The sequence below is a fragment of the Coturnix japonica genome, chromosome 12 (genome assembly GCF_054131305.1).
Source record: "Coturnix japonica strain WE chromosome 12, WE-NBRP24, whole genome shotgun sequence".
NCBI classification, from domain to species: Eukaryota; Metazoa; Chordata; class Aves; order Galliformes; family Phasianidae; genus Coturnix; species Coturnix japonica.
In genome coordinates, this window is record NC_140674.1 from 3,447,659 (window position 1) to 3,469,296 (window position 21,638).

The window sequence follows — 21,638 nt, forward strand, 5'->3', positions numbered from 1 at the left end:
ACCAACCGCAGTGTGAGCAAAAGGGCAAATAAGCAAGAACATACAGTATGGGAAGTAAGGAGAAGGTAAAGTTATGAAGAAGTCCCTAAGGGGCCTGGGAACTCAACAAGCAACCCCCAAATACAGTACAGAACTGAGCTGGGAACGCTTCAAGACGATGGCATCCCACAGCCTCTCTGAAAGCAGAAGGCAGCCAGCCCTGCCAATAGAAAGGAGTTGTCAGCAAGCACTACAAGTGCAAGGAGTGCACCCAACAAGAGTCAGCACAGTTTTCTGAAGATAACAGCATAGGCAGGGCAGTATGCTCAGTGTCCTCTGCAGCACTTCTGCCACAACTTGTAAATACAGCTCAGCATAAAGTAGCTGCCCTCCATTCCCACACAGCCCTTGAGCTATCAGCACATGCATTTCTAATCAAGTCTATTGGAAGCCTTAAGGCGAGACCCCCTGTATGGAGGCCATGCTTGCCTTCAGCATATGATTTTTAAATTGGCAGCCAAAGGGAAGGATGAGAAGGGGGACAGGCAATAGAAAACAAGACCAAACGTGTTTAGTTTTAGCACATTTAATAGACTTTGCGATGTCTGCATGCTACAAGACAATACCCGGCTGATGGCATGGGAAGAATACAAAAATCCTTTTGCTGAAAGATGAGAGCTGATAGTGAAAAGAAGCATCAGCAAAGGTGGTTTTCAGAAGAATCCTGGTGAAAAGGCTTGAGACTCAGAACTCAGATGGGAAGGCTTGCTTCAAAGTGAACATTACAAAGATCATCTCTTCACACTGTCGATGGATCCCATATTCAAAGAGACAGGAGAACAAGGGTGAGCCATCTGGCCCAATCCCCATGTACTGCAGATCTGAGTAAGCACATAAGCCCTTGAAGAGGATGCTTGGCTTCGTCCAATGTGCTGGATTTAAAGGGCTTCTGTTGAGGTAAATTCCTAAATCTCTTCGTCCCTTTGGATCTGCAGGATGAGCGTAAAGCAGCCAGCTATCTTGGCACCAGACGTAAGGGGGAGGAGGGAAGGCAACAATACTTCCATGACATCCAGAGGGAGGCTCTACAAGCTTTTCAACCCGATGGCCTTCATCAAAATCCACCCCGTTGTTGTAGCTGACAGCCTGGACTCTCGCTCCCCTGTTGGTCCTCGCGTTGCAGTAGAGCACATTCATGCCACAGCGGTGTATCTCAGCTACCTGGCACTCCCCTGCACTCTCTTTTCCCACAAAGTTCCCCATCTCCCACGTCATCCCATGGTCAGAGCTGATGAAGCAGAAGGAATAAGAGACAGGGTGTTGCTTATGGTCAATGATACGAAAGGCGTAGGCAGGAATCACAAGGCTCCGGGGCTCATTGGACAGCTGTAATCCATGACCAGGTCCCACTGCAAAAGTGGCCCAGTTCTTGTACTCTGTGCTGATGGTACTCTCAGTGATATCCTGCGCAGGGCTCCACGTGTGTCCTTGGTCCACGCTAGTGACGTAGCAGAGACGTACCAGGTTGATCTTTGTCCTGAGCTGGTGGTGCTCAGAGATCTTTCCTGGGACAGCTATGAAGAACAGGATCAGATTCCCCGAGACCTCATCATAAACAGGACAGGGATTCATGGATCGGTGACCTTCCAGCTTTGCATTGACAATGGTCTCCATGCTGCTCCACTGCCAAGGCAGAGTGAAGAGAGACAAGAGTGAAACAGATAAATCCAGGTTACAGAGTAAGGATGCTCAGATAAAGTTACAGAAGAGCTTGAGAACAACTGAGGAGAAGCAAGTCTGCAGACAGAGTGCAAAACGGGCATCACCAGATGTAAATTAAAAGAAATTAAGATTTCTTAAATGATGCAGGACTTACACACTTTACCAAACAGGTGAGCTATGCCCCTTTTTAAATTACTACTCATTGAGGAGCTGACAACTGCATCTCAATGCAGGTGTCTGATGACACTTAAAAACAACAGAGTAGTTAAACTGTAAGAAATTCTCATCAATATAGATATGACACAGACATGCCAGGGTTAAAACATGCTTGTAGACACTGTGCTCTGTTAGTGCCTCTCAGGAAGTCAGCTAGGTAACGGAGCCCTCTCCAAGCGTACTGCACATTGATGAATCCATTTACATTTGGACTCCCACTCCCTTGTTTTGAGTGGTACCTAAATGTTACAACACTGCAGGTGCAGTGAGAGGCTGCTTCTGCTAGGAAGACTCCAGCTCTTAAGAGGTTCTGTTAAAGGATTACTATTCTCTGATAAACCACTGAGTTAGAAAAAGACATTTCTCTCCCACCCCACCCCCCCCCCCCCAAAAAAAAAAGACCTCAGTGCATTTGCAAATGATTATAAATAGAGTATCCACCACCCCCAGTCACCCAGCAAGATAACTGTTAACAATAATAACAACTGGTAGATTAATAAGGTGGCCCATTCGCTGGCACAGACAAACCAGATGACACTCTTTTGCGTGGGGAGACTGGCTGTTCTCAATTGTTTTTTAAGCCAGAAATTAGTTCTAGGAAGATGAATTAAAAAAACCCAAAAACTAGCCAGCGATTGCTAATTCACTGCTCCCTATCCTTGTGACACTCCTCATTTCTGCTTCCTTTCCACATCTTTGCAACTGCAGCAGGACTTATGTCCCATGTCTCTCTCTGCTTCTGCAGAGAAGGGTCAAAGCCCCACTTAATTTCCCCAACTATTGGGCAATCACGGGGTCGAATCCCAGCAGTTATAAAGGTAAATGCATTGCTCATAGGCTATAATTGTGCAGGTGACCTGTTCAACTACAGTGGACAGGGCAGATACATTCAAGTCCTTTGGGAGCAGGGCAGCAGTACAGTTGGACAGTCTCCTCCATTTCCTTACCAACTGGTACCTGAACATGGTGTGTGGCTGGGTTGTACGTGCCTCTGCGCATCACTATGAGCTTAGCATGCTCATCCACCAAATCCTCTCGTTCCTCAGCAAATGCCAGGATGATGCTGAAACGCGGCAGGTAGAGCAGTGCTGGAATTCGATAGCTCCACGTGCCATTCCGGAACAACACCTCTTGCTTGAGGACAGGAAACAAAGCCATTGTGCTAAGAGAATAAGAGAGAAATGCATTGCATTTTAACCCATACTTTAGCCCAGCAAAGTACAACAGGAACAGATCCCACCACTTTTTACCCTCCTTGCTCTTTGCTCTTCCTGCTCAGTATGCCTGACATGCACCAAAACATCATTCCTGCTGCTTTCAGTTTCATGCTCTTCTGAAGGGGAGCCACGTGTTGCACAGCAGCCAGCAACACAGACCAGACTTTGTTCAGAAACAGCCTGGTTGATCTTACTGGAGTAAAGTAAGTTCTCTAAACACAGTAAATGAAAAGCTGCCTGTGGCTTGTTTCTTCTTAATGAAACTCACAAGCTGAGATCTTTGCGGGTTTGCTTTGTAATTCAGAAGGCTGATGATGATCAGACATTTTAGCATTTTCCCCTCTGAAAAGCACTATTGCCTTTGTTGGTGGTGTTTCCAAAACCCAGAACAGAACTTCTGCTTTGCCAAACATGAACTTTGAGCCTCATAAAAACAAGCCACTGAAGCAATCTCTGGCCCTAGCTATGACTCTATTTAAGGATGGTAAGCTCAGAGCATGGAAAAAGAAGGAAAACATCCTCTCCCAAAAGAATCACAAACAGTCTGAAAGATGTCAGCCAGCTGCATCTAAGCTGAGAGTGCCAGGCAAAGCCCAAGGCAGAACAAGAGATCTTATGGACTGGGTGCTGCAGGTTTCCAATTGGAACAGGAAGGGCCACTGCATGCCTGAAGCACACCTGGGGACTTGTGGGACCACATGCAGGTTCATAAAGGTACCACAGAACTTGGAAACAAAGGGATGAGCAGCGTGGAGCTACTAATGGGTAAGGCATCAGGAGGGACTTCTGGTCCGGTGAGACACTTGTCATCCAACATTAGGGAGCAAGACAATCACAGAACAGCTTAGCTTGGAAGAGACCTTACAGCTCACCCAGTCCCAACCCCTGCCATGGACTGGCTGCCCCCACCAGCTCAAGCTGCCCAGAACCCATCCAGCCTGGTCCTGAGCACCTCTGCACCCACACTGCTATGGGCAACAGTGCCAGGGCTTCACTGCCCTCTTCCTCTCCTTGGATCCACTCAGCCTTCTGTCCTGTTGCACCACACCTCTCTTGGGAACTGATTTATCCCAGCAAAACCCCACTAGCTCAAGGGAATTATGTTTAAGCAGAGGGGAGGTGAAAAGGAAAAAGAAAGAAAAAGCCTCTCATATGATGGACCAGAAACTGAAGGTCTGAAAGCCCTCTGCTCAGCAGAGATGTCAGAGAGATGGGGAGTAAAATGAAAACAAGATTTAAAAGGAAAAAGGAAAAAAAAAACACAAAAAAACCCAACAAAATCAGGCCTTAGATCTCTGACGCATTGAGTGGGAAGGATGGCAGGGATAAGATGACAATACACTATGAGTAAGAGAGTAAGAAATTGAAATGCCTCCTACCTCAGCTGAGGCAAGACTTGCAATGCTGTCTTGAGCACTGAAGACTCTCTAAGATTTAGATACACAGGAAAGCGCTGTAGTGGTTGTTGGGTGTTGCATCGGATCCTCACGTTTCTGAGGGCTGTCTTGATAACTCAGGATCTGCACTGTTTCAGCTGAAGCCAGCTCAGCTCTACAGACCGGAGCCAGCCACAGCCCCATGGCTGCTCAGATGCGAAGCCACATGGGAGAGAACTTTCTCAATGGAATATTATTCCCTCCTCACCGCCACTTACAATACAGCAGAGCAGCTGCTATACAGAATCATTACCAGGCGTCTGATCTCAGACCTCCATGCAACAACATGAAGAAAGAAAGGAAGACCTTCCTAGGATAGAATAATTATGTGGGTCTGGCTACTCACACAGACTGCAGCCATGGCTGCGTTCTCCTGGTTCCTGGAACAGAAGTTCATCAGAGCACTTCCAGGCTATTTAAAGGGAGATTATTTCAAGAGATATTAGTCAGCCTATCTAGGGCAGCACAGGTTCCATAACATTCCTGCTCATGGTGCTATTCTGATACTGTAATCTTTTTGCAGGGCAGGGCAAGAGGGAGGGGGGAGTGGAGGGAAAAAAAAAACAAAGAGGGATGAAAAATAAACAGTGGCAGAGATAGATGTAGGCTACACCCATACATTCCTGATGCAGAGCTGAGACCAGTACCACAGAGGCTGTGCTGCAGCGCAGGAGCAGAGCAGCTTACGGGAGCCAAGTCCCTCCTGCACAGTCCTGCCATCTGCAGGCAGCTCTGCCCCGTGCCCTTCACCCCTGTGCTGAGAGATGCTCAGTGGGGGTGCTGCAATATTCATCTTCTCCTCTGATTGCTAAACAGTGAGCCAGGGAAGGTGGGATGTTAAAAGGCTGTGAGTAGCTGCCATAGAAACAAGCCCAGGGTTCCTGGACACAGCACTTGCAACTGCAGTTGAGGAAAATACTAGAATTACATGATTTTTCCATCTATCCAGAGATGAAACAGGTGTGTGTGTATACACACATATACACATATTTGTGTACGCACATCCTGTATGTAGGGAGTATATTAAGACTGCATGTATGCATATACATACATACAACACATCTATCTGCAGAGAAACCCTTCCTTCTTTTTCATTAAACACATTTGAAATTCACTATTAAGTTTCTTCTGTCTTCTTCATTGGTGGATCCTCAAGCAGAGAAAGAGTCTCAACAGCCTGAGTTACACAGAATGGAAGAGATGCAGAATCTTAAAACAGATTGAGGCTATTGATATACACGCAACAAGAACAAAAACTTGTGCTGCTTTAGCTACCTTCCAGCCAATTGAAAAATACCATCAGCAGAACATCAGATCATGATCAGGACAGTCTGAAGCCTGTTCCTCACCAAAGCACCAGGGAAGCTGCTGCCCTAAGTACCCCATCTCCAGGCAGATGTGGGCAGACAGGGAGAAAGAAGGGCACGGTAAGAAAAAGGGGGAGTTAAACTGGAGGAAACCATTAGTCAGAACTTGCAAGTTATACAGCTGCAATGATTTCCAAAGAGTCAAAATAAATAGCAGTGGGCAACAAAGTGAATCTGTGATGGATGTGAAACCCAGAAGGAGACCAAGCTGCTGAAAGGAATAGGTGCTGGGAGTCCCCAGGAGTGGGTATTTGCCTTTCCACTCAGTCCTCCAAAGCAGCTCATGTGGTTCTTTGGTGGCAGTTTGTTGTTGTTTGGTTTGTTTTACATATAGGGGAAAATTGGCCCTTGTGTGTTTATTTGTTTTAACCCTCTCCAAGAAAAGTGACTAAGAAGGATAACATTTCCACTGGCTTCTGTTAAAAACTATCCTTAACACATTCAGGTCCAAGAAGAAATGGCAGCATGTTTACTCTGCAGGAATCCAGACAGGTCCCAAACAAACAAACACAGAAACCTATTGGAAGGGACTGGGGAAAGGGGCAAAGGACACAAAAGAACCTGAAAGAGTGAGACTCAAAACTCAACTAAAATTCTGCTTTTCAAGACAGGCATAAGAAGCCAAATCCTGCCCTTCTATACTCAGCGTCAGACCTGGATTTTCAGTGTTTTCCATATAGGAATATAGCAATTAGCCATGCACTATCCTAAAATACTTTTTTTTGTTTGTTTGTTTCATTTAAGCAAAAAGAAAACGCTTCAATTGGGCTACTGCACAGATAGGGATCAGGAGAAGCCACATTCCTGTTGCACAGGGCTAAGAAGTAATCGACTCAACCTGCTTCCAGAATACTACACAGCATATTTCAGTACACAAGCCTTCCCTCCTAGTTAAATGGAATCACTGTAGCTGTTTCTGCTGAAATTCAGCACCAGAGAGCTCTAATTCCAGCGTCCTCCATAGACCAGGTCCTGCACTAAATCTAGCACATAAGTTCTCAAACAGCACCAACATATCAGCCTCAGTGTCAAGTCAGAAGAGAACGTTATCAGTGAGGCCAGCCAAACAATAGATCTTAAACAAAAGGCTCTTTTCAACATTCAGAATTCAAGACTTAAAAGGCACTTGAAGGAGTTACTTTAATCTAGTGTCAACTGGATCCAACTTTTTAACTACTCTTGAAACAGAAAGTTTTTCTCACAGCTTGAGCTTCATACCAAAACTTAGATGGGGATTTTTAGCCTCCTCGGTAGATGCTTTCCTAAACTATCAAGTTCTGCTTTCAAAACAGCTCCTGTGCTTTATAACACAAGTTTTCTCAGCAGTACAGAGGAATTACATGAAGCAGCTTTGTTTTTTCCTAGCATATAGTGGAGGACTACACATACTCCTACCTGAACCTCCAAAATATTGTATTTACCTTTTTAGCTCCCAGCAATACCCACCATTACATAGAGAATAAAGAGGGAGAAAACAGAAGGAAAAAGAAAAGGAAATACCTCATTTCACTTTGTGCCTCCTGGAAGTCACATGAAAGGTAAAGGGAAGTAAAAAACAAACAAACAAACAAGAGAAAAGCACTCCTATTGAATACAAGAAAAGAGAAGTTCACCACACTCTCACCAACCTGTCTCCAACCTGCAAGATTATTTATGTTGGCAGCGATGTCAGCTGTCTCGGATCCCCTGGGAAGAGCCAGCAGCAAGCATGTATACACAAGCTGACATTTAAATAGCAAACCTGCTTTGCATAGAAGGGGAGGTCCCATGTGAGCAGGACAAATGTTAAGGAAAGATTTTTAAGCGTTCATAGTAATTAACATGTTTCTACCTGCATGGATCAACAGGACTATGTTGTTGTTAATAGTTACACCATTCAGCATGCTGTCATATCCTGGACTTCTTGTCCCCTCATGCTAAGGAGGGGAAAGTTCTTTCAATCCCTATGCGCAGACTTGCAGCGTATCCTCTCACAGGGCTCCTGAGCACCGTGAAAATTGGCTGAAAGAAGTCAGAAAATGGTTATAACAGCAGGTGAAATTGCTATGTCAACCTGATGCGTTCCTCTGGTGGCTCTACTCACCTCCCATCTATCCACACGCTGTTTTTTGATGAAGAAATGGGTCAACACAGGAATCCCCCAAGCAGTAGCACAGGAACAACATGCTGGTGTATACAGATGAAGTTTCCAGCAGCTTATGTGGTGGCACTACTGGTGTCAAACTACACCCCCACAGCTGCAGTCAATAAAGCATTGAGCAGAGCTGAGTAACAGAGAGTTTGAACCTGGAGTCCCAGCATGTGGTGGGAGGCTGAGGGAGAAGAAGCCATTGCTTCTCCCAGGTGCGGCCTGCCTAGCTTACAGGCAGCACCTGTAGCTCCTGCTGCTGGGAGCAGCCAAGCAAACGCATTCATCATCTACCTTGTGCTGCTGGTGTAACGTGGTACTGTAGCTGTTGTTAGAGATGGCCTTTTCTTTTCCTTGCTGTTCCTCTTGCTTTACCTTCTTCTCTACTGTTTCCATTGCTGCCATTAATGCTTCTTGCCTCTCAATTTGCTAGGCAAAAAACCAATAACAACAATAATCCTGTAAGCAGATCTTGCTAGTAACATAACAGGAGAAAGCAAGGCCTACTCACTTGTTAGCAGTTGTGGTTTTGATCTGTGCAAGCCAAACACGGAGTTGCAAGGGTGTGGATTTACAACCAGCTGACTTAATTAAATTCTCCTGTGTTACCATCTTCCCTCTCTCTTGAGCAACCCTGCCTCCTTTCTTGTGCCAGCGCTGATGCTCATCTTGCTTTGGCAAGCCATCAGAGGATGTCAGGCTGGCAGAAAACTAATCTAGGAAAGAAAAAGGAGAAGAAGAAAGAAACGTGAACAGTTTTCTGCTGGGTCACTGTCCTGGACTGCGTCATCCAGAGTCAGACAAGCAGCAGGGGAGGGAGCAGGAGCGTGAAGGTGTTGACACAAGGAGCAGACTCACCTCCCCGGCTGGCAGCTGGCCATTAGAGCAAATTAGCTGTGTCATAAAACCACACCCCATATTTATGAACCTCACCTTAGCTGGGCAAGCAAAGTATTACCTTGACTGAGAGACACAAAAGGAGCCTGAGGGCATTTGTATTTTGTTGTATCTGGAACCAAACAATAGATAACAAAAGGGAAAACTCCTCAAGAGACAAAGGCATTGATATCCATGAGATAATAACTTCTAACAGCAAGTCCTGGAGAAAGTCCAGAGTTGTGCATAAGAGACACAATTAGGAAAGAAGGAAAGACACCGGGATTGCTGCTAAGACAGTGCCAGAAAGCGAGACATGAAGGATTGCTATTCGGATTTCATATTTTTTCTGCTCCCTGGCTAACGGCTGCGTTGCTCAAGTAGCATTCTGAGTCACACGCTGCTTCTGCAGTCAGACAACCCATAAAAGCACGTTTGTTTCATACAGATCACCTCGCTTGGCTCTAGCTTAAAACCGGTTGTCCATTTCTCCTTAGAGGCCCATCCCAAACGTGGCTCGCAGCACATACTATGGAGGCAGCGCTCCGTGCTCTACAGCAGCAGCACTGGGTGGTAGCGTGGCTGTGCCTCTGGCCACCGCCCAGTTCCCACTGCCCTCACCCTTCCTCCCCAAGCATCTATACAGAGTGGGTTTCTCAGTATAGACGTGCTGGGCTTGATTCCCCCTGCTTCCTTCTGCTGTAAACCAGAATCAGTGGCACAGTGAAGTTTCAGATAAGTCTGGGGAGAATCAAGCTTGTCATTTCTGTTATTCCACACTTACTTCATCACCTTTATATCTGATCGTTGTAATGAAAACGTTTTTAAAAAGGTTAAAAAATGCAAATGGGGTGTGTGGGTGCATTAATAAGAGGATATAAAAATAATGCAGAAGAGAATGTAATGAAAGAATACTGAACAATGGAGCTTTTGCATTTGGAGGACCATGTTCAATTTTGGGTGCCACGTCTTAGGAAAGATATAGCAGGAGCTGCAAACGAAGGCTAAGAAATCAGAAGCTAATGCTGGCGAGTGTATGTGAAAACAAGTAGGGAAATGAGATGTTGTAATTAACAGGAGTGACACACGGTCCATTAAAAACTGTCGGCGTATATTTCCCTTGCAGAATGTTTAAACCAGAATCCATTGGTTTGTTGAACTGTAAGGAAGGCAGGCAGGCTCAGGTAGTTCTGTGTGATGGCTTAGCTACAGAGCATGGCAGCTGTCATCAGCCAGCTAACATTAAAATCTAGATGCCCTGTGTGGAGTTAGGCTGTAGGAGGAAGAATTACACTGCTTTGCAAATTTTCAATTACAACACTATGGGCTGCCCTCCAGGCCTTAGGCAATATGGCATCATTTGTGCAGAACACGAGACCTGTAGACCTGGCGGCTGACTGCTCTGTTAGCAAAAACAAACCAAGAGAAAGCCAAAGTAATAATACTGAATGGAACTCACGCAAGCATTCAATTTCCCAGTAAATCATAGCCTAACTCTTACATTTTTCCTCTCCTCATAGAAAGACTTGAGCAAAATCACCACTCAAGGAACACTGCCATAACCCTACCATACACCTGTCTGCATTCTGACCTTCCACAGTGGGCTTTGTGTTCATCATGGGGAACCTTATGCCCCCATGAAAGACAGTGTCCAGTGCCTATAATGTGTGGTGTACCTTTCTGCCGTTCATTCTTCTCATTTGGAACAGAAAAAAAAATGAATATGTTTTAATTTTGCAACAAAAGGGAGGTAAGCAAAAAGAGACACAGTGGGATTTACATACAAAAAGAGGACTGTGGACGCAGGATTTATCTAGTTCTCAAAATAGCAAAGCAATGAGGAGTTGCTCTGGGACAACTTAGGCAATTTAAAGACAGAAAAGTGCAGTAAAACTGGAATCTCTTGCCTAATATCCCCTCCCAGCTCTGGGGACACTGACAAACAAGTCTGAAGCATGAGGTCCACCTGGGAGCGAACCTTGCGACAGCACATCCCTCACACTCGTGTCCCGCTAGCTCACACAGCAGGCGTGCACAGTCTGACGGCAACTCTGAGTAATCATTACAAGAGTAATTGCTGACAGCCCTGCATGCCAAGGCCAGGCCCTCAGCTGATATAAAGGGACAGTGGCATTGGTGGCCAAGAAGCTATGACAACCAACCGCAGATTAACCAGAGCTTTCCTGAATGAATATTTGGATTTCCACAGAGTAGACTGGGTGTGGGCAAAATACAATTGCTATTACCAGAAATGGGGTAATGTTACAACCAATTAAAACAAACGGGCAGTTGGCAAGTCTGGTGAACTTTAAAAAGGAAAAATAAATCATAGGAAAGGCCAGCAGGAGATACGATGCTTTATGCCATTCCATCTGCAGGCTCACAAATAGCAGGTGAGTTGAAGGAGCTCCAGGATGAAGAAAAAGCTGCCTCCTAAGTATAGAGCTACATAGGTGTCTGTAGGAAGTGGGGTTTTTTTGGTCTTCCTTTGAAGCACTGGGCTCTAAGCTGTTTGCAGAAGAGAGACATTCATTTAAGTAAACCCACTTGCAAGCATAGCAAATGTAAGCACAACCTGAATTGGAAATCAAAGTATTTCAGGGGAGAAAATTATAATGCATTTGGATAGATGGTTACAAAAGGCCTTGCAATAAAACCAGGCTGGGTTTGCTACATCCCAGGCGTCCCAGAGCACAGGTACAGGAACACACATGGAATGTAAAACCTGATAGGCTAAAAATAGTCACAAGCACGTAGGTTTTGTCATCTCTAATGGCTGGAAATAATGTAAAGCAAGAGTAGTAGCTCAGCCAGTGGGGCTGAAAAGTGTGAGCAAATGCCTTTTGCTGTTTCCACGTATTTGAGTTTGCAGATTTGAAGAGAAGTTTCACCCAGTTTTATACGACTGGTTTTACAGAGCCCTGTCATTAAACCTTTGGCACAAGCAGTGCAAAGGACATTCAGAGCATGTTTGTGCTAACTTACCTGGGTAAAGGGAAAGCTGTTCCTTTAAATTGTTTGCTGTGGCTCTGGAAACTGAGCAAACAAAGTCAGAGGGAAACTTCCCTTTCAAGTGGAACTGTCAGAAGGTACAAGGACTGAAGGACAGAGATCTTCAATAGGACCCACCTGCATCGGGATTCAGAGCTGAACTGCAAATTTCTAACAACCTGGGGGAGTTTAGTCTAGATTTGTTGGACATACCTAATCCCGATGGCAAATGAGAGCCTGGTTCAGCCCCAGACAGTCAGGTGAGTAAAATCCTATTCTGGGGGGATGCTGGAAGAGGAACGGTCTGAGGAAGAAACCTCGGACCACAAAGAAAGGCACAAGTGCAGTGCCTGAGAAAGAAGCGGCTTTGCTGTGCCAGCAAAGTCACCCTGAAGGGACACTGTGCAACCTGGAATGGAGGCACTGCTGACACAGCCCAACAGGCTGCACAGCCAGCAGGGAGGAAGCCCAGGCAGAAAGGAGGCTCAGGCTGCACAAAATGGGCATTAAGGTGACCAAGTAAAGAGCAAACATCCCCAGAGCAATCAATCACACCGGGCGTCTTTTTCCAGGGGCAGGACAAGCTGTGATTTTTTTTTTCCTGGCAAATGTTTGCATGTCATCTTGCTTAAAAATAAAACAAAACAAAACAACAACAAAAAAAACAGAAAGAAAATAAAGGCAGGGAATATGAAAAGCAGCCTGTTTTCCTCCTAAAGGCAGGCTGATCTTTCCCCTTAGCTGGGCTGTCCTTTCACTCTCAGGAGACCAATTGCTGTGTATCCACTATGGCTGTAAACGCAATCCCAGCAATGATGGATCTTTTTACATGCGCCAAGTAAACAAGAAATCAAATCTCATAAGAACAAGGTAGCTCTGGAGGTATTCACCTATTGACAGATTCAGCGTTACAGCAGATCTGGCAGCTCCAGACAGAAAGTAGGAAACGACATTGAAAAAAAATACATATTTTTTTTAGCATTTCCCTGAACACGTAAAAAGGTCTAATTGGATTACATTCATCTCAGGAGATGGATGGGAATTTTGCTCAGGGCTGATCTTACCCAGGCTCAGATAATGACTGATAAATCCAACCCACTTTAAAACCAGCTGTAAATACAAGAGTATGAGGGAAACGCCACAGTAATTGACAGAAAAGAAGTGCCTGGAGACAAAGAATGCATTGTCCCACACTGCCTAATTTTGAGAGAACATTTGCAAGGCAATGTAAAATGCTTTAACTATATAATTACCATTATCTGTCCCTATGCATGTTGGCAATGCCTTGGGTTTTTACTATGTGTACTTTTGGCAGGAGCTCGTTCTGTGTTTTCTGTCAGCAATAATATCACCATCTTTACCACATTTACCACATTTGCCTGGAGGCAATGTTTTATCGTCCCAAGTTACAGCCCATGGAATCACCCCATGCTATACTTGGGTATAAAATAAGAAAAACTGACAAGATTCAGTGCAGCCTAAAACAATCTAGAATCCTTGGCTCCTTCCTGCCTTCTCTTTCCTAGCCAAAATCTCTGAATCAGATAGCCATGAAAAAACAGATCTTGCTTAATCTGCAAAACCTGGACCCTGCTGTCCAAAAGGGAGCACTTCTGGAAACAGTGAGCCCACAGCTCAAAGGAAACTTTGGGACAGCAACAGGGAATGACAGCTTCAGAGAAGATGCCCGCGCTTGGGTTAGGAATGTAGGAAAATGCGAATGAATAGAACAAAAAATAGATAATATCCAAAGAGGTTCTGGTTTCTTTTTAACTACAGTATTATCCAGTATTATTCTTTTGAACATATAAGATTCTCTCTACACCATACTCTTGCTTGAGCTCCTTGCTGAAGTAGCTCCCAATGAAAGACCATGGGAGAAATGCAGGAGAATTTACATAGTGTGGTACAGTGCCCTCCCTCTAGCAGCAGGGAACCCAGACCCAGGAAAACCCGACTTGTTCAGGGAATTGCAGCAGAGCTGAGAACTGAACTCTGCCCTCACAGGAGCAAACTCAGTGCCAAAGCCAGGGGATTTCCCACACCCATCCCCGCTTTGCTCCTTCCATGCTTAAAATTGGGGAGGGAAAGAACTGCTGTTAGTGGAAAGGGCTCAAAGGAGAAGCCCTGCCAATCTTTTCCAGCATTTCCACTCTGAAGTGAGCTATATAATTGTGGCTGAGGAGACTATGTCTCTTATTGGACAAAAAAATGAAGACTTAGTGCAGATGAATACACAGACAGACAGCATTGCAGGGGTGCCTGTTTCTTGGCAGCACAGCACTGCCTACTGCTGTAGCTGGCAAACTGGATGTGACTGCCAAAGCCCAGAACTGGAACCCCAGTCTTAGGACAGAAGAAACAGCTGTGCACTGGGAGCAGCAGTCCTGCCAGCACCTGCCTTCTTACCAGGGTCTGTTCCTCGGGGCTACAAAGAGACGTTCTGGAGAAGTTTGCATTTCTGATGCTATTTGTTGCACGATTTCTAGAGTTGCCTATCAAGTATTTTTTTCGTGAACACCAAAAACTTGTGCAATCGTTGTTACAGGCCATAAGAACAGCATCAGTTTGTTCCAGGTTTGAATTTAGCAGCTGACAAGGACAACCTAGCACAGCAACTCTCCAAACCTGCCTATCATTTCAAACCAGTAGAAACCAGATTAACAAGATTCTGATGTCTGTCCTGACTTCTGCCTTGCTTGCAGCTACAAATTTGGAGGCCGACTCACCAGACACTCCTTGGTCCCTCCACCCAATAACCACTGGGGGAAGAACCGCAAGCTCTGCTATTCCTTGATCAACAACATCAGCTTCTTCCTTCCCTGCTTCTTTATAAACGCTTCCAAATAAAGCGCCCTTTGAGTTCTTACCTCTGTTCAAATAACCACCCTTGCTCATTCTTCCTTAACAAGTGCCTCATGCACAACAGAACATCCAGAAATAGAAGTGGATGATACTATTTTTTTCCCCAAGAGCAGCACTGCTGTTGTCTGCCCCAGGGAAAATGGGCTTGTCTGCATACTAACCAGTCTGTCTTGAAAAGCTTCAACCAAAACATTGCTAACCCCATCACCATGTATCGTGGCACCACTAACCTACTCTGCTTCCAGTGAGGCATTATGCCCAGGACATTATTTCTCATACCATGTACTTGACTAAACTATTTAATCACCGACTAAACTTCCTAAACCAGAGTGTTTCAATTTTTAGAGGCTGTGGCATTTCTGGACTAAGCTTTATGTTGTATATTCTTTCCATGGCTAGAATGCTTCACACGGTCCAAACAGATGAGAACAAGTGAAAAGGAACAAGGACCCTCAAATCCCTTTTTGCATGGCATCAGAGGCAACAACATTCCCTAATCAGCAGGAAGGAGGGGAAGAAAGGGGGTTCCTCTAGAGACAGGTGTATATAGAAATATCAGTGATGTCAGAAGATCAAGTCATGTTCTATACTTTCTACTTCTTAAGATGCTCTCAAAATCTTCAAGCAGGGATATACATGTGCACTAATTTAAGGAAAAGAATAAAAATAAGGTCAGCTTTTTGTTTAATTAGTTTTAATAGCCTATAATGAAAACCAGAAGGGCTTGTAGATTTCCACTTCTTACTCTTCTGTATGCTTTAAAAATTAGGTTAACTCTCCCACACAGATAGACAACGTGTGCGTGCTTATAGATACATGTTTTTACGTACATGTACAGGTATGTAGAAGAGCTGCAGAGGGGGGAATACTTTAACATCTTAGCCATAGCTCATAGCTGTATCCACTACAGGAGGCCCATGGAAAGAAGCATGGAATGCAATGAGATAGGGCTGGACTACTCTGAGATACAGGGACCAAACAAATCTATCCATAAGCAGAGACTGCAGTTAGTGATTACATACAAGAAAGCACATATTTTTAGTCATTACTTTTGAATCAAAAGTAATTAGCTAACAGCAGAAAAGATAAATCATTCTGGCAGCAGAAAAATATGTAGTTATTGAGTATTACTCATTAAGTGTATATTGATGTATATAAATTAAGACAGAGTAGCTGCTACAAATGCAATTTTTCATGCAGAGGGAGTTGTGTGAAGACATATCTGTTCCTGTTATATGTACGTAGCCATTTATAGGACACACTCACTTTGTATCTATGTTTACATATGTATACTTCTACCCATAGAAGGTCCCACAATGCCAGCCTTAATTCAGGAGACGTTTTTATATCTAGGCAGGCTGTGTGACTCATTTTTAGCTGTTTTTAATGTACTGGTTTCTCTCTCTAAGCCTCGTTTGCTTGCTCTCATGGTGTCTAATGCACATGGCTTTGGAAGCTATATTAAACAAACCCAATGTCTTTATTTTTAGCATCTGAAGCGTTTCTAAAACAGGTTCTCTAGCATATGTGCAAGACATAAAGGTTTTATTGTCACAAGCGTGTAATTAACTGCATAATTCTCTCTTGCTCTTGCTTGCTATAAATACGGTACCATCACTAAATCACAGCAACAAAACCATTTTATTCCACTTTTCACCTGAAAGACTAGCTCAGAATCCAGGTGGCTGTAGTTTGACGCTGTTAGGAGTGGTGGTAGAATTCAACAATTCTATTAATAAGAGATATACAAAATATTTGGTTTTTGGAAACATGTAGGGCTAAATAATGTAATATTCTTCCAGCCAACATACCCAGACTTATTCTCTACTTTTCTTTAATGGCTTCTGCTGTGAACCTCTTTGGTCTGTGTCTCACTTGCTGGTCAGTCTGCCCCCATCCTGCTCCTGTTTTCTGCACTCCCCTGCCTTAATCAAATATTACCTCGGCCTTGTACCTAAATAGTTCAAATTCTTCTGTGAAATGTCACGTACCTTTGCTTTGGACAGGCACATGTGCTTAACTGTCTCTTGCAGCCATTTAAAAGAAAGGGTTGGGATTGCAGGCAGTTCCAATGGGGGCTGTCCCAACCAGCAGCAATGAAAACATAAATATACATGCATAGCCAGGCAGTGAGGGCCCTGGTGGCTTTAGTTGTGGCTATTGTGGAACTACCAAGCTCAGCTGCCTGTGCATCCTTCCGCTGGAAGTTAGCTGCCCTGTAGCAAAGGTGGCACAAAATGGGACATGTGAGAGCGCCTGACTGACAGCACTTAGAAGGCTGTGCGTTAGCTCAAACCACTAAGCAAATTCACAGCTACATCTGCCACAGCCCAGGGCTGAGTCTGTGGGTGTTGCTATTCCCCTGACTGTGACAGAAATATCTCTCAATGCAAACGCAGGCCTGAGCCTGTGTGGAGCCCCAGTGCCTTAGTGGGCCCACCCGCGGGTGGCACTCCTTAAGGGATTGGCAGCCACGTGAGCAAGAACGGCAGCGGATGAGTAAGGCCTGCTGCTGGATTTTGGACTGTGCCCCATCCCTGTTTTAGCCTCATTACAATGCACAGTGAAATACTTTAGAGATGACATTCCACTGTGCTCTTAAAGCAGAGGAAGAGAGGGAAAAAAATCCATGCCTCAGACACAAGCAAGGATGTGATGGGGGACTGGTGGCGGTGGGAGGCAGAGGCTTATGTTCAGTCTGCAGAAGGTTTTCAAGAGAGTTAAAGCATTTTAGAAAGAAACCTTTCTAAATTAGATTTAATATTGCAAAATAAGCATGTATTTAAAGAATAAATATTAAAGAAGCTACATTCACCCTGAGAGGTTGAAGAGTGTCCTAAAAGAGCCCCATCTGGTTCATCAAATAGGCAGGAAAGCTATTTCTGGCCATTTCCCCTTGTTCTGTCTCCTGCTGAAAAGAATCCGGCCTCGCCACTTTGCCCCCCACACCTCAGATATTTATAGACCATATGTGAATGCTCTTATCTTGTCTGTGGCAGTAGGAATACATTAGGTAATCAGGTGAGGGCAATTCATCTTCTGTGACTGTATGTCCCTATGTAGGGAAACTGTACAGTCAAGTTGTACTCATGCAAGTTAGTTCTTGCTTCAAAGCATCCCTGCATTGCATACCTGGAGACTTCAGGCTATCTCCGCTACTGATCAAGCAGCCTCCCAGACTAGGCCACAGCACTATAGGACACTGACAAATCAAGCATTTTTCATTTCAGAATCACCAGGCATAAGCTAAGCACATACTAAGCACAATACTTAAAACTCTTCAGTCAGATAATAGCCTTTGCTTTATTTTTAAAGGAAATAAAGTATCAGGTGATTACCCAGGGCAACAAATTACAAGGGGCAGCAACTGCTGTTGTGCTGGAGCCCTACAGGACTGCCGCTGTGACTGGGGTCATGGTATGGGATGAGCAAAATGGGGAGAGCATTGACTAGTGCTCTCACTCTGAGCTCAACCTCTTGCATGCCCAAAGAGCCATGATCTCAGCTTTCAGGGTACAACTCCTGCTATGAAAAACAGTCGTATCATTCATTAGATATAACTGATCTACAGAAAAATGCAATATTTTAAATTGGCAAGTAAGATTTCTATACAGTCAAATTCCTGGAGGCTGAATGAGTCAAAATGCATATCTCTAACATTGCTATATATGCACCACTTGCTGCTTTTCACTGTTGTCATCTGTCGTTGCTCTACAACCTTTTCCCTGCACTCTGCTGCTTCTTGAACTGCAGGGTAGGAAGTTTGCTTTCAAAGCAGATTCAGGTAGATGGTGACACTGCAGCAAGACACGATGTCAGGATATGATGTGAATGCAGTTGGGATGGGTTATTCCCATGACAAGACTTGGCACTCAGCTGACTGTGACTATTAGAGATTAATACCTTTGTCAAAAATTAACCACAATCACTCAGACAGGGATAGCTGTTGTCCACACCTGCTTGATTCATTCCTTGTCTGACATCAAGTAGCTTGACTACTACCAGAATAGCATAACTGAACATATCCTTTAAACCCACCCCTGCTTTTAACACATATAAAGCAATGGCAAGCCAGGACTGACATACCACAAAATGCTTTCCTAACAATTTATTAGAGTATTGGTTGTGTAATTGGAACCGCTGCCTTCAATATTACATTCTTTTCTTGTATTCTTACTAAGGAAATAAAAAAATACTTACATTCTTTATAGCCACCATAATAAGCAAATCTCTCTTCGCTCCTTCCTCTCCTAGAAAACAGGGAAGATTTTTCCTCCTCCACTTTTGTAATCACTTTTGGCCAACCATCTTGCTTGTTAGGGACTGCTTGGTAGCCCAGCAGCACTCCTGCTGTTCAGGATGGATGCTCTTCATTCCCCTGACAGACAAAAGAAGGAATCCTAATAAAGACAACTGCACTGGTTTGATGGTGCTACTAAACACACTGAAATGGCTTTGGGTAACTCAGCAGACAGTTTCATTTAGCCATACTGAAAGCTCCTCTGTCAGAAACCTCTCCATCTATGCCATCCAAAGCATAAAGTAACTTTGATATAGAGAAGATTGTCACAAATCCAACTCCTCAGGCAGTTTATGGAAGAAAAGTGAATGAGAAATAAGTGGTTGTTTGAGTTTATTGTCAGAAAGGATTATACATGCAGTACTGGTTGTGGTCCAGTTAACTGAAATGCTTCCATTACAGTTGCAAGGATCAAGCCTTTGGGGCTTCAGTTTGGGACAGGAAGAAGCACAATCAGAAAGGCAAGGGAAAAGAAATAGCTCCTTTTTTTCTTTACAGGCTGTCCCCAACAGCAGCTGTTTTTATTCTGCTGTTCTACTGAGCCACGGAAACAGAAACAGACTTAGTGAATCTCTATACCTCAGTGTAATTTAGAAACCAAACTTAACACCACAACCAACAAACGAGTCCTTCATACACTTCCAGTAACACTGGAAGTTATCCCAGAGCAACCACCAGCTCCAAACAGCCCCAAAGCTGTGGTAGAACTGAAATCAACATGTAAATTTAGCAGCCACAAGCTGCCTGCTGTGGTTCAGGTCATGAAAGGAATAAACAGACTTTCTGATCTGCGGAGCCAGGAGGCAGAACAACTCAGGCTTGGTGCAAGATTTTACATCGGGCCCCATCCTTTAGAAGGACCCTCAGGAAATTTGGAAAGCAGAGGATTTGCAGATGATGTTCAGGCTTGCTGAAATGGTCCTGGGGACAAGCAAGAAGAAAGTTGGTGGCACACATGGGTTCATGGAAATTGACCCAAACCAAAAGCTGACATGATATATAAGATACCTTCTAGATTATCACATGTATTAGCCTTCCTGTAACAAGCCAGTGATATGTAGAACATCATAACAGCATGTAATTACTAATCTGTAGCACTATATCATGCCCTTCTCCCAGTGAACTGTCAATTTTATATTCACATTTCCTATACAGCAGCTCTTTCTACTATTCATGTTAGCCCCACCAGTCACAAAATCATGTATGTACTTAGGCCATAACAGCTGAGAGAATTCAATGAGACAAAGCCAGCAATGAACTCTGAAGTTCACATTTTATCTGCTGTCTTAGAGGCCCGTCTTCTATAAATGCCTGAGAGTGTAGGCACAGCCCATGCACCAACACTTAGCACAGCAGTCCATGTCACTAAGAGGGAACACTGACATAAGAGGGCTACTCTGGGAAATAAAACCAAGTCTGCACACTCCCCATTGCTACCTTCTCTTTTCATTCTACTTTTGTTTCATTGCATTTAAGGGCTTTTCTTCACTTATCTGCACTGTGGGAATGAGTACTGTTAGTGTTAGGAAGCCACTCAGCCCTGTAAAACACATTCATTCTTCTATTACAGTGCGTGGAACGCAGATAATAGATGGATTAACAGAGCTCTATCTCTTTGGGTTTTACTTTCTATTCCATAACATTTTAATCCTGGCAAATAAGAACTTGGCCATTAGCAGTACCTGCTGTACATCAGCTGGCAGTCTACTGCTCACAAGAGACAAATGGCGTGGTCATCAGTGGAGCAAATACAGGACAAAAATGAACGTGTAATAAGCAATGCTTAAGGCATGGGATGATTTCCTTGCCAAGATATTCTCTTTTCATGTTTTGCTCTGTTTTGTTTGCAGGTCTCCTGCTCTCATTCAGATAAAGTTGATGGAGTTGTGGACACTACCTGCCTGCTGCTGCTGTGCTGCTGGTCCATCCTCTCAGCTGCTCTAGTCGAGATCTGAAAGCCATGGATGGGCATGGAGGAGAAGCTGCTGGTGGGCTCCAGCAGGGTATTTCTCGGTCAATTTCAGTCTCCGAAGGGGAGGAAGAGTCAGAAGGTGCTGACTCTGCGACCCATGAGAGGGACTCTCACACACATTACATCGCCATTCAAAGAAATTCCAAGTACTATCGGTCCATGAGGCTGCCAAACAGAACAAAGAGGAAGACTGCAAGAGAAACAATGCATGCAGGACGTGCTGCAGGTGAGTGCTGACCCAGACAACATTAAGCTTCCTTTTTCCAATGCAATTAAGAACTATGGGAGTCAGTGAGGTTAGAAAAGCAATAGGGAAAATAGAAAGCAGATTCAGTGCTACAAAAAGCTGTCAAAGAGTAGGAACTTCCTTAGAATATAGAAAGGATATATTGAAAAAGTGGGATCTACATAAGTAATGACACGGCAAGCTGAATGCCACGTGGAGTCAATAGCCAGCAAAGGCAAAGCAGTACACCTGGGGACCAAGCCTATGGAAACTGCAATGAAGGGAGTGAGACTTCTATGAAGAGCACTGCCACCTCTCACTGAAGATAGCTCTAAGCAACGCA

General features: G+C 44.3%; 2 protein-coding genes across 9 annotated transcripts in view; one reads left to right on the forward strand and one right to left on the reverse strand.

Moving 5' to 3' along the window:
* Positions 1–549: 549 nt before the first annotated feature.
* Positions 550–21,638, reverse strand: part of NEU2 (neuraminidase 2) — a 28,358-nt gene continuing 7,269 nt past the window's right edge. Inside the window, exons 1-7 of one of the 8 annotated variants that reach the window (XM_085512608.1) lie at positions 20,995–21,131; positions 18,998–19,175; positions 8,577–8,781; positions 8,021–8,494; positions 7,769–7,938; positions 2,875–3,079; positions 550–1,662 (exon numbers count right to left, since the gene is read on the reverse strand). In XM_085512608.1, coding sequence (XP_085368734.1) covers positions 724–1,662; positions 2,875–3,075 — 1,140 coding nt within the window. In that variant the 5' untranslated portion in view covers positions 3,076–3,079; positions 7,769–7,938; positions 8,021–8,494; ... (1 more) ...; positions 18,998–19,175; positions 20,995–21,131 and the 3' untranslated portion in view covers positions 550–723. Of the gene's footprint in view, positions 1,663–2,864; positions 3,080–3,167; positions 3,533–4,513; positions 4,783–7,565; positions 7,683–7,768; positions 7,939–8,020; positions 8,495–8,576; positions 8,782–18,997; positions 19,176–20,994; positions 21,132–21,638 lie in introns of those variants that run through there. The other 7 variants (XM_015871155.3, XM_085512609.1, XM_015871158.3 and 4 more) reach the window with 7 other exon arrangements.
* The window catches only part of NGEF (neuronal guanine nucleotide exchange factor), a 33,652-nt gene continuing 33,071 nt past the window's right edge, over positions 21,058–21,638 (forward strand). The window contains exon 1 of the mRNA XM_015871147.3: positions 21,058–21,295. Coding sequence (XP_015726633.1) covers positions 21,058–21,295 — 238 coding nt within the window. The remainder of the gene's footprint in view (positions 21,296–21,638) is intronic.